General features: G+C 56.9%; 1 protein-coding gene across 1 annotated transcript in view; it reads left to right on the top strand.

Annotated features, from left to right (window-relative positions):
- The first annotated feature begins 318 nt into the window (after window positions 1-318).
- The window catches only part of AEN (apoptosis enhancing nuclease), a 20912-nt gene continuing 8419 nt past the window's right edge, over window positions 319-12811 (top strand). The window contains exon 1 of the mRNA XM_009635887.2: window positions 319-357. Coding sequence (XP_009634182.1) covers window positions 319-357 — 39 coding nt within the window. The remainder of the gene's footprint in view (window positions 358-12811) is intronic.

Here is a 12811-nt window from a genome sequence, read left to right as displayed (position 1 = left end):
CCCCGTGCCACCCGTGGCGTGACAGCCCTGTTTCTCCCGAGTCACCCGTGGGGGGTGATAGCCCTGTGTGTCCCCCATGCCACCCGTGACATGACAGCCCTGTCATTTCCCCCCCTCCCCCCGTGCCACCCGTGGCGTGACAGCCCTGTCCCCCCCATGTCACCCGTGGGGGGGGCAGCCCGGCAGCCTCCTCCCGGCTGATGCGCAGTGACATTTGCAATCTGTTGCCATGGGCGCTCGGGGACTTTTGCTGTGGAGGGGGATCGCGTTTCTCCCCCCTCCTCCTCCTCCTCCCCTTCCCTCCCTCCCGATGACGTCATGGATGACCACGGTGGTGACAGGGCCACCTGTGGGCTGGTGAGGGGTTTAAAGAGACAGTCTGCAGCTGCAACAGGAGCCCTGGCTATTGTCTCCGCACCTGAAGAGCGGGGGGACCTGCAGCCCCCAGATCACCCACCCATCCATCCCACCCACCCCATCCCACCCAATCCCATCCCAATCCATCCCACCCCATCCCATCCCAAACCCATCCCATCCCCACCCCATCCCCCGCATCCCCTGCCTCCGACTGCCGCAGCTCTCCCGGGACCGGGGTGCCCCAAGCCGGGTCCAGCATCCCTCCCCCCGTAGAGGCTCCTCCAAGGTAAGGCTGTGCTCCGTGATCCCTTGTCCCAACGGGGATCCCGGTGGGCTGCAGCCCACCAGGGTCCCCCAGGAATCCAAACACCGGACGGGGCACCCCCAGCTGGGACCAGTCACTTCTGACCTCCCCTAGGACCCTGCCGCCTTCCCCATACCTCCAAGCAGGACACAGGGATTATTCCAGAAGACAGGACAACCCTTTAGACAACAAAACCACTGGGGTGGCAGGTCCCTGCTCCCATAAAGGGGCTGGGATGCTCCCACACTGGGGGAGGTTTGGGGGTCTACAGGGTCTTCATCCCCTGCCAGACGGCATTCCCAGACCCCCTCGGAAGATGCCCACCCCTTCCAACCCCTCAGCTGGGCACCTGCCTTCCTTTGGGCAGATGCCTTGGGCATCTCCTTGTCCCTGTTGTGGTCCTCATCAAAGGGACCCTCATAAAACCCACCATGGCCAAGCCCCAAGGGACCATGGGTGATGCCAGGAGCTGTGGCAGGGGCAGGGGGAGAGGAGCTTCCCTCCTCATCTTGGGGGGAGAAGGACCATCTCTGCCCAGTCCCCAGGCCTTTGTCCCACCATCCTTCCAGCTCTGTTGGGGCAAGCAGCAGGTAAGTGCCTCCGTTCGGTGTCGCTTGGATGTGTGGGTAGGGAGCAGGGTAGAAAAAGGGTCTGGGACCTGGGAGAGGCTTGGAGAAGAGCAGGGTGGAGATGTACGCATAAGGATTGGTGTGTGCGTTCCTGGTGAAAGGAAGGCTATGTCCCTTCCCATGGGACATAACCCAGCAGTGGCCATGCAAGTCACCAAACTCCGTGGTGGCTACCACTGGGCAGCCCTTGCGGGTTGTCCCGAGTCCATGGCTGCCTGCAGATCCAGATCCACTGGAGCCTGCGTAGACTCCAGGCAGCTACAGAGCCACTGGTCATGCAGGAGTGGCTGTGATGGGAGCAAGGCAACTGGGGTAAACCCTGTGACTAGTAGCGTGGGCTGCCTTTGCAGCCTTCCATGGGGCAGGTGGCATGGGGATGTGGGGCAGGCGGGGAAGAAGACCGTGCTCCAGCAGCCCCATCCTTTAGGACCTGAGAACGCAGCTGCCCCTGGCATCCTGGGAGCGAGGAGCCTGCCGGAGCCAGGCTCCCCATGTCCTGCTCCTGCAGTGCTGAACTGGGAGTTGAAAGAATAAGCAGTGGAATGTTTCTGCCATCCATCCCTCAAAAGATGCAGCGGGCTTGGGCTGGGCCTAGTTTTTGGGTGGAAGAGGCAAAATGAAAATTGTCTGATGCGTGGAAATCTCTGTCTGGGTGGCCTTGGCATTTACCCGCCTGGCAGCAGCCGAAGCGCAGGGGCACAGCCTGTGCCTCCCAGCTCATGGCCCGGGAGATTTGGGGGGAGTGCCCACAGTCCCCCATGCTGTTCTGCCGCCTTTGCCCCCTCGCTGCCGCGAGTGCACCCCACGGGGACAGGCTGTCTGCTGGGGAGCTCCGGCTGCGCTCTGTGCCCCAGCATGGCACGGGGCAGCCCTGCCTGGACCCACCTTGCTTTGGGGGGCTTTGGGGAGGCTGAGGCTGTTGCTCCCCAGGGGGATGCTCGGAGGGGGGTGTGGGGTCCATGGTGGAGAGCTGCCGGGGGGGTTGGCTCCCAGGTGTGCAGTCGGGCTCAGCTGCTCCCTGCACTGTGCATGGGGCAGGGGCTGTTTGAGCAGCCACCATGGAAAGCAGGAGTTAATTTAATACTAGATGGGCACAAGTGAGGACTGCCTGTCATTCCAGTGGTGCTAAAAGGTGCAAGTCCAGCTAAACAGACCCGGGGCATGGGGTCTGGCTCTGGTCCGTACGGACGGACACACGGAGCAGGCAGGGGATGTACAACACGCGGGAGGAGTTGTGGAGCAGTGGCTGGCTGTGCCTGATGGTCCAGGGATGCACTATCTAGCTGATCTCTTATTGCTTCAAAATCCTGCGAGAGCATGTAACCAGAAGAGAATTCATGCCTGTGTATGAAGGCACCCAAATATACATACATACACACGTGTTGTACCCAAATACGTTGCGGCGCTCGGGAACACCAGCACACGAGCTGGTTACGCTCCCAGCTCCCCCTGGCAGGCACTTCCACCTCCCCCCATTCCCACGGGGGAAACTCTTCCAAAGCTGGTGACAGATAATGCTGCCAGAGCATGGGCTCCTCTCTTGACCCTCTTTCTGGCAGCATCTGAATTCCCTTTGCTGGCTTTGTAGGCTTCGGTTCAAGACAGCGCCTGAGCTCGAGGCTGAGTGCCTGCTTGCCACTGTCTTAAGCAGGGATGGGGTCTCCAATGGGGATTTCTCTGGGTGATGAATGAGATCAGGACTTTGCTCCAGTCGCAAGGAGCCCAACCCTTTTCCCGTGAGAGGCAGAGTTAAGGTGAAGTGACCAATTCCACCTTCAAGGCTCCTCCCTGGTCTGTATTTTCTTGTCGGGGTCCGAGCCCACCCAAGGCTCAGGCTGTTGCCATGTGCCAGAGCGACGGCTCCCTCTGCTCAGACACTGAGAGGGGATGAAGGTGACGGCTTTCACGCTGCCCTCAGCATGCTTTGGGCTGGATTGTGCCCAAGTCACAGGGGGGAAGGCAAGGGACGGATACCACTGGGCTGTAGCCAGCATCCCTCGCCTCCCAGCCCAGCTGGGCATGTGCACGCAGCAGGCGCCGGCTCCTCGGCAGCAACACGCAAGCTCTCCAAGCACAGCCTCTTAACCCTGCTAATTCCCTTGTTTTCTCTTGCCAGGCTCCCCGCATCCCTGCCAGGGGGTGGCTTGGAGCTTGCTAATTGTGTTAGCGAGCTGCAATGTGTCTCTCTATTGCCGGGAGTGTTATTCTCTAGGGTCATTTTGGGGGCTGCTAGCCCTTGCCTGGCAGTGCAGGACAGGGTGGTAAGCTACAGCACCCCTTTTCCCTTCCCCTTTGGCATCTCCAGCCAAATTATCTTGGTTCTGGATTGACTCCCCTGCTCCCAGCTCACGCTGTGACGGCGTCTCACCAGGGACTGGGGTGATCGTCAGCACAGCACAGTGCTTCTCCCATCCCTTCTTCCCTGTTGGGAAGGCACCAAAGGCACAGTGAGAGGAAAGGCTTCCTGAGCTCATCTAACCCACTCCCAGCCCCAAAATCCACATCTCCAAGGCTGATTTGGAGGTACCAGAGTTGATTTGGAGGTGCCAAAGCTCATCCCCACACCAGTCCCCTGCTTTCCTACCCTCCTCATGTAGGGGAGGCTCAGCGTGCCAGGAGCATCCCGGAGCATCCCTCACCTCCTACCTCCCCATCCCCACCTCCCATCCCCAGGCCATCTGGCCACACTCATCCATGTTAAACAAACGCTGGAACCTATTATCAGGTCCTGCCTCTCCCTTCTCCCCCCCCAAACAGATGGAGGCTGAGCGTACCCGGAGCCCCGGCCTGCAGCATTCATGTGTGTGAATGAGAAAATTGAATTATTTATGGCCATGCGAATAAGGCTGGCGGCTGCAGAGGCCGAGCGGAAAGGACTCCATTACGTGGCAAGTACCTGTTGCTATGGAGCCAGGGCTTCTTCCCCGCGCCTCCCCCCGGCCCCCCAGGCATGGCTGCATCCCTGCCTGCCCCGCATCTTGCCCTCATCCTCACAGGTCTGGGATGGAGAGCAGAGCCAAGCACTGGCCTGGCCACAGTGTGCCTCACTATGGGTGTTTTGTTCACTGCACTGTGCCTGCTGCTCCCCCAAACCAGTTTGGGGGTCACCCCAAATCTCCCTGCATTTCTGAGCAGGCCCCCCAGGGCAATGCAGGGATGGGACGATGCTAGGAGCTGGTGGCTCCCCAGCCACCATGGTCTACAGCACACGTCAAAACAGCTGGGAAGCATTGGGGCAGGCAACAGCATCTCATGGCTGGGGCTGGGCAAAGCAGGTCTGATCACAGCACAGCATGGAGCGAGGGGTGACTGTCAGCTCGGACCCCTTAGCTCCTCTTAAACTTCCCCTCCATGGAGGCAGCAGGAGCTGTGATTCAAGGCCCCCCACTTTCCCCCATACCCAGGCAGAAAAGCAGCTCTGCAACAGCGGGAAACCCTTCCAAAGCTGCCTGCATTGCAGCCGCTCCCTGGAGATGCTGAATCCTGCAGCGATGCTGAGAGAGGTGCTGGGGCATCCCTCCCTCTCACTGTCTCCCCAACTCCTCCTTAGACAAAAAGTAGGACTCTGTCCCCACTGGGGCGCAGTCACTCCTGCCTTGGCATACCCCTGGGTTTGGGTCAGGCTCCTGGGGACCAGGAGGGGATGGGACCTGGCAGCCCCCAGCCCTGCACGGCGGCAGCACAGGGACTCCCGCTCCCTTCCCTGCAGGGCTAAGAATAGACTCCAGCTCCACTCCTGGCACTGAGTGGGCTCTGCTGGGCTCGGAGGAATAAAAAGCAGGCAAACGCTTATTTTAGTCACTGCAGTCGGCAGCTGTGACTCTGATGTACCCAAGGAGCAGCTTTGCATCGTGTTTACCTGCCTGCTGCTGGGAGCAGAGGCACCATTGCAGACTGCTCATCCAGGCTACGGATGCCTCCAACGTGTTCCCAGCCCCAGCGCCCAAATCCCAGCTGGCTCCCAACCGTTCTCCGGCACAGCCGGCTGCTTCCCCACTTCCTTCCCCCATGTTTCTGGGGTGAGCCTGGGGGATGCAGATGCTCCCACCCTCCCCTGTGCCTGAGGGATGCTCCCCCTTCCAGCTCGCCACACTGGCCGCTGCAGGAGGCCAGTGGAGCCCTGCTGAGATGCTTAGGGCTTGCGTAGGATCTGGGGGCACATCCCATTATAAAGGACATGGAGGGCATGTCCCTGCCACCCAAGATAAAGGGGGATTCCAGACATCCCTAAGCCCAAGCGAGGCATCTGCCCAGGATGCTGCAGTGGCAAGCTGGCTCATGCCAGCTGCAGTGCTGGGTGCGAGGCTGGGGAAAGCACCCGCTCCGGGAGAGCAGCTCTGGGTCCCTCTCCCTAGCATCACCCCCGAGGTAAAATCAAGAGAAAGCTAATTGTTACCATAGTTACGTGAAGTGGCCTTTCTCAGGGAGCCACGTCATCACTGCTGTCACAAGGTTAAGGAGGTGGGGAGTGGTGGTGGTGGGGAAGGGGGGGAGAGATGTGTTTTCTTTGGAAAAACCATGGCAACAGCTATTTCTAAGGGAACAGCTGTGCACGGCGAGGCCATGGGGAAGGGGCTGGGGCGTCTCAATGCCAGCCATGCTCTGAAGGCAGCAGCGCCAGGTCCAGCAGCTCTCCATGGCAGCCTGTACCCCCAGAGTCCCCTTCCCACCAGTGCCAGGGCTCACCAGGTGTCTCCCATGGTGCCAGCGTGGTGCTGCAGGCTCCGGCATGCCCAGCAAAGCAACACGAGGCTACTCCAGTTTGCTTGCCATGGGCAACCCATCCTGGCACACTCCTGTCAGCCAGGGCAGGAAGGGGTGCCAGATGTGTGGGATGGCTGGGACCACCCGCCATGGGGAGCGGGGATGCGACTGCTTGTCCAGAGCAAATACACCAGGGAAAAGCCTCAAGAGAGAACCTAAGGGCAATCAATGAGTGAAGTGAATTTTGAACAACTGTAATGCAAATACTGGTGGAGATTGTAGGCATGGAGTCAACACCACTGGAGCCAGTACAGCCCAGGCTGGTGAAATGGCCTCCTGCAACCAATGTGACCACTTCTGATAGGAGCTGCTGCTGGTGGGGCCCAATGCATGGACAAAAATGGGAAGGTGCTCTTGGGGATGAGAAACACTAATGGAGGTGCAAGCACTGCAGGGATGTCCTGCAGGTCTAGGTGGGGCTGGCTAAGCCCTGGAGATGCAGAGGTCTGAGGAACCTGCACCCCAGATCTGAGTTGCAATGGCCAAGTGGACCCAGCGAGAAGAAGACGGTGGTCTCAGCCAAAACCTCCACCCTGGATCCTGTTTCAACACGTAGCTGGAAATTATCTCTCTTTGCAAGACAGACTCTTAATTAAGACTATTTCCCTGAAGGAAGCCAAGATGGAGAGCTTCACTTCTCGGTATTCCGGCGCTTTCTGGCATTCGTTTCCACACCAATTAGGGCGCAAATTAGTCATCCGGAGTGCAATTCAGTGGCTGTGCTCAAGGGAGGCTCTTCAGCACACGTGCCATCTTCCAGGAAGGCGGGTGGCAAGCGCAGGCGGGATGGCCACAGCGGGGACAGGGAAGGCGCAAGGAGGGTCCTCGCAGAGCCGAGGTCTGTGGCTGATGGTAACAGCCCAGGGTTGGGCTGGGGCCCCAGGACCAGGCACAGAGCAAAGCCAGCAAGAGGGTTTAGGGTGTCTCCATGATCTGTGCATGCTTCTCCTTGACCACTGGACCTTGGCATGATTTGGTGGACAGCTGGATGCCAAGACTGAGCATTGGGACTAAACACTGGAGAATCTGCAAATGGCAGCAAAATGGCAACAGAAAGGGTGGGAGGAAGAGCAAGGAGCTGGCTGCTCCCCTTCTGCAGGGTCCTCACCACCCACTGTTGCTCTCCAGCAGGAAGGCTGAGAGAGGACAGGGGCTTCCTCCAACCTTGGAGGATGGCTGTGCCCGGCTGTCCCGAGCCCACATGCCCAGGAGGAAAGGCAGGAGCTCCCTGATGGCGCTGACAGGAAAGGAAGAGGACATGGGTTTGGAACATAGTTTAGTAGGCTTGGTGGTGTTGGGTTGATGGTTGGACTTGATGATCTTAGAGGTCTTTTCCAACCTTAATGAGTCTGTGATTCTAAGAGGGATCTGAGGATGAGATGCTCGGCTCTGTGCCGTGCTGTGACAGCATCTAACCTGAGGGTACACAGGAGGGCTGGCACAGAAATGTGGTTTAAGGGTGGTTGACATCTCAGTTGCTGAGTCTGGACAGTCTCCTGCTCAGGTCTTAAGATGGACACGTGGCAGCACCTCTGATGTGGTTGTGGCTGTGCATCCATCCATCCCCAGGCAAACCTGTCCTGGTCTGCTTTAGCCAAGAAGCTTTTGTAGAAGATGCGCTGAAACGTGGGATAGGGTTCAGGAGGAGGAAGGTCTGAAGGTGAAACAGCAAAACCCCTCTGGGCAGCGGCACAGCTGCCTAGACTGCTCTCCCGGTGGAGTGGCGCAGGACGCTGTGGTTGTAGGAATTCATCCAGCATGACTTACGGTGCCTGCAGGGAGCACTGGCGCAGCCGCCCGGCAGGCAAGAGAGGGTCTGGATGGCTGATCGATGGGAGAGCTGGTGCGTGGCAGAGCAGGCAGCTGGAGAGCTGGTGGGAGAGGTGGCTGGGAGGAGGCATCTGAAGGCCAAGGCTGATTGCTTGCATCTCCCCTCAGGTGACACGGGGAGCAGGATCTCACTGCAGCACCAGGCATCCTCCCTGCTTTCCTTCCTTGCCCTCTTCGGGGGGATGGGAGACAGCCGGAGCCTTGCAGAAACGCTGCACAAAGTTCTCTGCCAACCGTAAGAGTGTTGGGAGGGGAAGGCTTCAGCCAAAATACCAGTTTCTCACTGATCTCAGGTGCAAGACTCAGTTGCTTTTGAACCCATTTTACTGAGCCCCATGGGGCTGGTGCCTCTTGCTCCATCACAGGGCTCATGTCTCTGCCTCCGCAGGACAACTTCAGGGTCACACACTTATCATGGCTTTCCCTAGATATTCCTCATTACCATCAAACTTTCTCATTTCCCATGGGAACAGCTGCCATGCAGGGACCAGGAGTCTCCCTCACCTTCTGGCCAGCCTGCCCACTGCCCGCTGCCTACTGCCCACTGCCTGCTCCTTCAAAACAGCACCAGGAGCCCTTGGAGGAGCCACCTGCCCCTGGGTCATGCCCTCCAAGCCCCCATTAGTTAGTGGTTGTCTTAAGCACTGCAACATTTGTAGCCTTATTCTTCCTAATCCCGCCTGATCTAACCATGGCTGTCCTCATTAGCCACATAATTGTCTAGCAAACACAAAACAGGCCCTGACACAGTCGAAGGAAATTGGTTTAAAAATATGAAGCCGCATTCTCAGATGTTGTCGAAGGGCACTCTTTTGTTTATTTGTATTCACACGGTGCCCTGTGGAATAATGAGAGTGCATCTCTCCTGCAAAAATACCTATTTTTCTTAAAAATCATCTTACAAGAAGGTGGGTTTGAAATGCCAGCTGGGGGAATCCATCCTGGCCCTTGCACTGGTGGAGGATGACTGAGTCTCTGCTTGGTCTCGTCTGCTGCACCAAGGGGCTTCCGAGCAGAGAAGGTGGCATCTCCCACCCATGCCCACACTGGCATGGTTGCCCAGGGAGAGGTTTAGCCATCCACATCTCTGACTGATAACGCCTGCGAATTTCAAAGGGGCTCCATCCACTTCTGACAGCAGACGACAGGGCTAAGTTAATGGAGGCAGCGGTAAGAAATCTAATTAACCTGCAGTACGTTGTTTAATTTGTGCAAAGTTGTTGTGGTTACTCAGCTATAAACTCCATCCCCAGCTCTAATGACAGTGACTTGCACGGCAGCAGTGGAGAGCATCCTGGAGGTGGGCAGCCACCTCGTGCTCAACCTTGAAGGTGCCCTCAATTACGCACGGAGCGTTCCAGTGCTTGCCTCCATCTGGTTCTTCCATGCCATTTGAGACAATTTCTAGCTCCAACCTTTGGAACAGGCACCTGTGCTGCTTCTCCGCCTGCTCTGGCATTCAACCCCCGTGCGTGGCTTCCAAAAACCAGCCTTCAGGACCCAGCAGTGTCAATCTGTTGATTGCACTAAAGTCCAGGAGATGGGTTCAGGTCGCCGAGTTCCCACCGCAGCTCTTAGGCTGTAATTATGTTCAAGGCTCTTTGCTTCAGTTATTTCTTCTTGATAATGCTTGGAGCCATTGTACTGATCTTTTCTTCAAGGCTGACCTCCACATAGCTTCCCAGGAGAGAGCCAGGCCTGTTATTTAAACCAATTCACAAACCAGCTCAAGGCTGATGGCAGCTGAGCTCTTCATGTTGGTTTGGGAAGAAGCATAGGAAAAGGGATGGATGTCATGCATTAGCATCTCTTCCCAGGTTAACCTTCCCCCAAGATCCTGGATCACCCAATAGCTCCCCTGCGGCACTGTGCAGAGGGGCTCTGGAGCCTGCAGTGCCTGCAGAACGTGATGCTGAGCTGCAGCACCCCCTTCATCTCATGCCAAAGCTCCATGGTCCCCCCATGACCGCTACAAGAGACGCAGAGACACACATACCCTGCAGGGACATCCTTCCCATGGAGGGAAAAGCTTTTAACCAGGTCCCAGAAGACTCCCGGTTGCCTGGTGAGGTGAGGTTTGCCAAGAAGGGAATAGAGAATGAAGATGATCCACCTCTGGGGTCCATCGAAGTCAAGTGGTCTGGGGCCTTGCTGCTATGGGGTTTGCTAGGGCAGAGACCTTCAGCACTGAGCACCCTTAGGTCCCACTTGACGCGGGTGCTCCAAGTGTGTTGGGGGTGTGAAATATAAGAGCAGTCTCAGCAGCAACATACAGTTATGTTCCCAGCCCTGCTAGATCTGCAGCCTCCTCCCTGCAGCCCACGACAGCTTCTGTTTGCATTTTGAGGGGACTTCAGCCCCTCTGCCTGGTGGGAAGCCTGGAAACCTTGGCTTGCTCCTCCCTGGACACGGGCTGTTCCCCCAAGCCAGCCATGGTGGGAGTCCAGGCAGTGCCTGGTGGAGATGCCTGGGGGCTGCCCGCTAGCCAAGACAGGATTCCCGGCAAACGGGACTCCCAGCAAGCCAACCTGCATCCACAAATGGGGTTCCCAGCAGAGTCCTGTGTGTGGGGACACAGAAGCACCCTCTGAGCAGGGGCAGCTGAGCCACCACTGGTTTGAAGGATGGACCAAGAGCATGTGCCCACGCTGCTGAGCTCCGTGGCTCTTCCCCTTCAACCCAGGGACAAAATCAGGTCCCTGGGCAGCCAAGGGGAGAGACAGCAGCCACCCAGAAGAAGAGGAGCTCAATTTGGGTTTTTCTTTCTTTTATCTTTTTTTTTTTAAAGAATTAAAAAGTGGCAGCGCTAGCGAAGGGTAATTATCCCTCTGTTCCAGCTGAAATACAATTAAGGCAGCTCTCAACGAGCCCCCGGGATATTGTGGTTTACTAATTAACAAGCGGATATGCTGTGGCCCCTGTCATGGCAATTACAGCATGAGACAGGCTTCAGGAGCTCTAATTACACGTCAGCCCACGACACACGCTGCAATACAAATTAACGAGGGCCCGGGCTGGCGACAGAGGGAGTTTACCCAGCAAGAGGTGGAGCTGGGCAGCAGGGATGGGGATGGGGAGGACAGGGATGTGGGGACCGGATGGGGCTCCAAGCCTGGCGATAGCAGTGCACACTGTGGGGTTGGGAGGATGCGGGGAGCGAACTGAGGGTAAAATACCCCACGGTTGCCAAAAAAGGTGCATCGGAGGAAGGAGAGGGGCTTTTGCTGTGCGGAGCCGTGGTCTGATGAGATGAGTGGCATTTGAGATGACTGCAATGAATAGCAAGTATCACATCTTCCACCGTTAATTCCCAGACCAATAAAGCCGCTGTTAAGAAAAGAAGTCAGATGGGAAATACCCAACAGGGTTTTGACTGCTGACAAATAACTAACAGGGCTCCCAGAGCCGAGAGGAATTTTTGTGTCAAATTTTTTATTGGGAAAAGTTACAGTTTCAGGCTGAGTTCAACAAATAGCTTTGGCCAGGTATGGAACAAAAAAGAAAAAAGCAATCAGGATTTTTGTAAATGCAGTTTTGACATGTTGCATTTAAAAAAGCTGTTCCCTTTCAAAACGTATTAAAAAGATATAATTAAACCAAAATACAGACCACACACCTAATGAGGACATTTTGTTTCTGACAAAATGAAATGACGCTCATCAGCTTTGCTGATATTTATCAGATTTTTGCTGGTCCCAGCCCAGCAGCAACACAGTTTTTCTGTGACATTAGCGTGCCTTTTGAATGCATTGCTCCTGCCGTCGCTGCTCCAGCAGCCGCCCGCCGCAGGCACCCAAGGAGGGACAGTGGGGAGGTGACGTGGTGGGTGCCCTGGTCTGTGGCCACCGTCATTGCCTGCAAACGCTGCTGCAGATGGGGTGGTTCTTGCGCAGGCGGGAGGATTTGGGGAGGCTGAAGCAAAGCCCCCAGGTTTTGGGGCTCCCTCCAGCGTCATGCAGGGGTGGGATCAGCAGAGCTTGGGGGCAGCCCTTGCAGGGAGGGGGTCTCGCACCATGAGGGTGCACAGCAGGGCCCTTGTTTGCTCTCAGTTGTGACAAAAGGCTGAGACAAGGCAGGCAAGGGGTTTTTGGACTAATCCCCATTTGGGCGTGCTGTCCCCATGCACTTTGGGGAGGAGACCCTGCCCAGTCCCCACTGCCAGCACCCAGAGCATGAAGCCACCAGAGGCCACCTCTGTCGCAGAGCGGTGGCAGGGGGAGGGCACGCACCTCCTTGCACATCACTCCCAAAATAGATCTCATTAACCATCGCAATTAGCACGAGCTGGGCCCTCTCTCCTCCTTACCACCCCAGCCAGAGCTGTACATAAAAATAACTGTTTATTACACAGCGGGCAGAGCCTGGCTTATCGCTGCAGACAGGAAATTGCTGTGCAGAAACTGCACGTTTCACTTTTAATAAGTTTGGCAATAAAACATCTCGTCAAATGAGGCCACAACAGGGCAATAATGAAGCTTCCGCGTGGCCCGTAATTGCTTACTGCTCTCCCTGGGGACGAGCCAGAAGGGGGGAGCTGTGTGGCAGCATCATCTGCCCTCACCCCCTGCTTTGGGAGCATCCCTCCTTGTCCCCAGCAGCATCCCTGTACCACCAGCACCCACCAGGACATGGTTGAGGAGGAGGTCTGTGCATGCTGGAGGGATGCAGGCAATGCCCACGGAGTGGTGGAGGAGGTGTCAGAGGAAGAGGGAGGCTGTTGGTGCTCCAAGGGAAAGGAAAAGTTTTTCTGCCTTCAAGCAGGACTTTTCAGCACTGAGTTATCTCCAAGGCTGGGCGGGTGCTGTCGCACCCAGTCTGTCTCTGTCCTTAGCCAGGAGGGGTATGGTCTCCTGGAGGTTTCGCACGTGTTGGCTCAGGATGGGGGACTCAAAGAGCAGCAATGGCTGAAGCATCAAGGGCACAAAGC

This window comes from Egretta garzetta, unplaced genomic scaffold (genome assembly GCF_000687185.1).
Source record: "Egretta garzetta isolate BGI_Z169 unplaced genomic scaffold, ASM68718v1 scaffold203, whole genome shotgun sequence".
Lineage (NCBI taxonomy): Eukaryota > Metazoa > Chordata > Aves > Pelecaniformes > Ardeidae > Egretta > Egretta garzetta.
The sequence above is the reverse complement of the archived record's forward strand: the minus strand, read 5'-3'. Positions and strand labels throughout refer to the sequence as shown.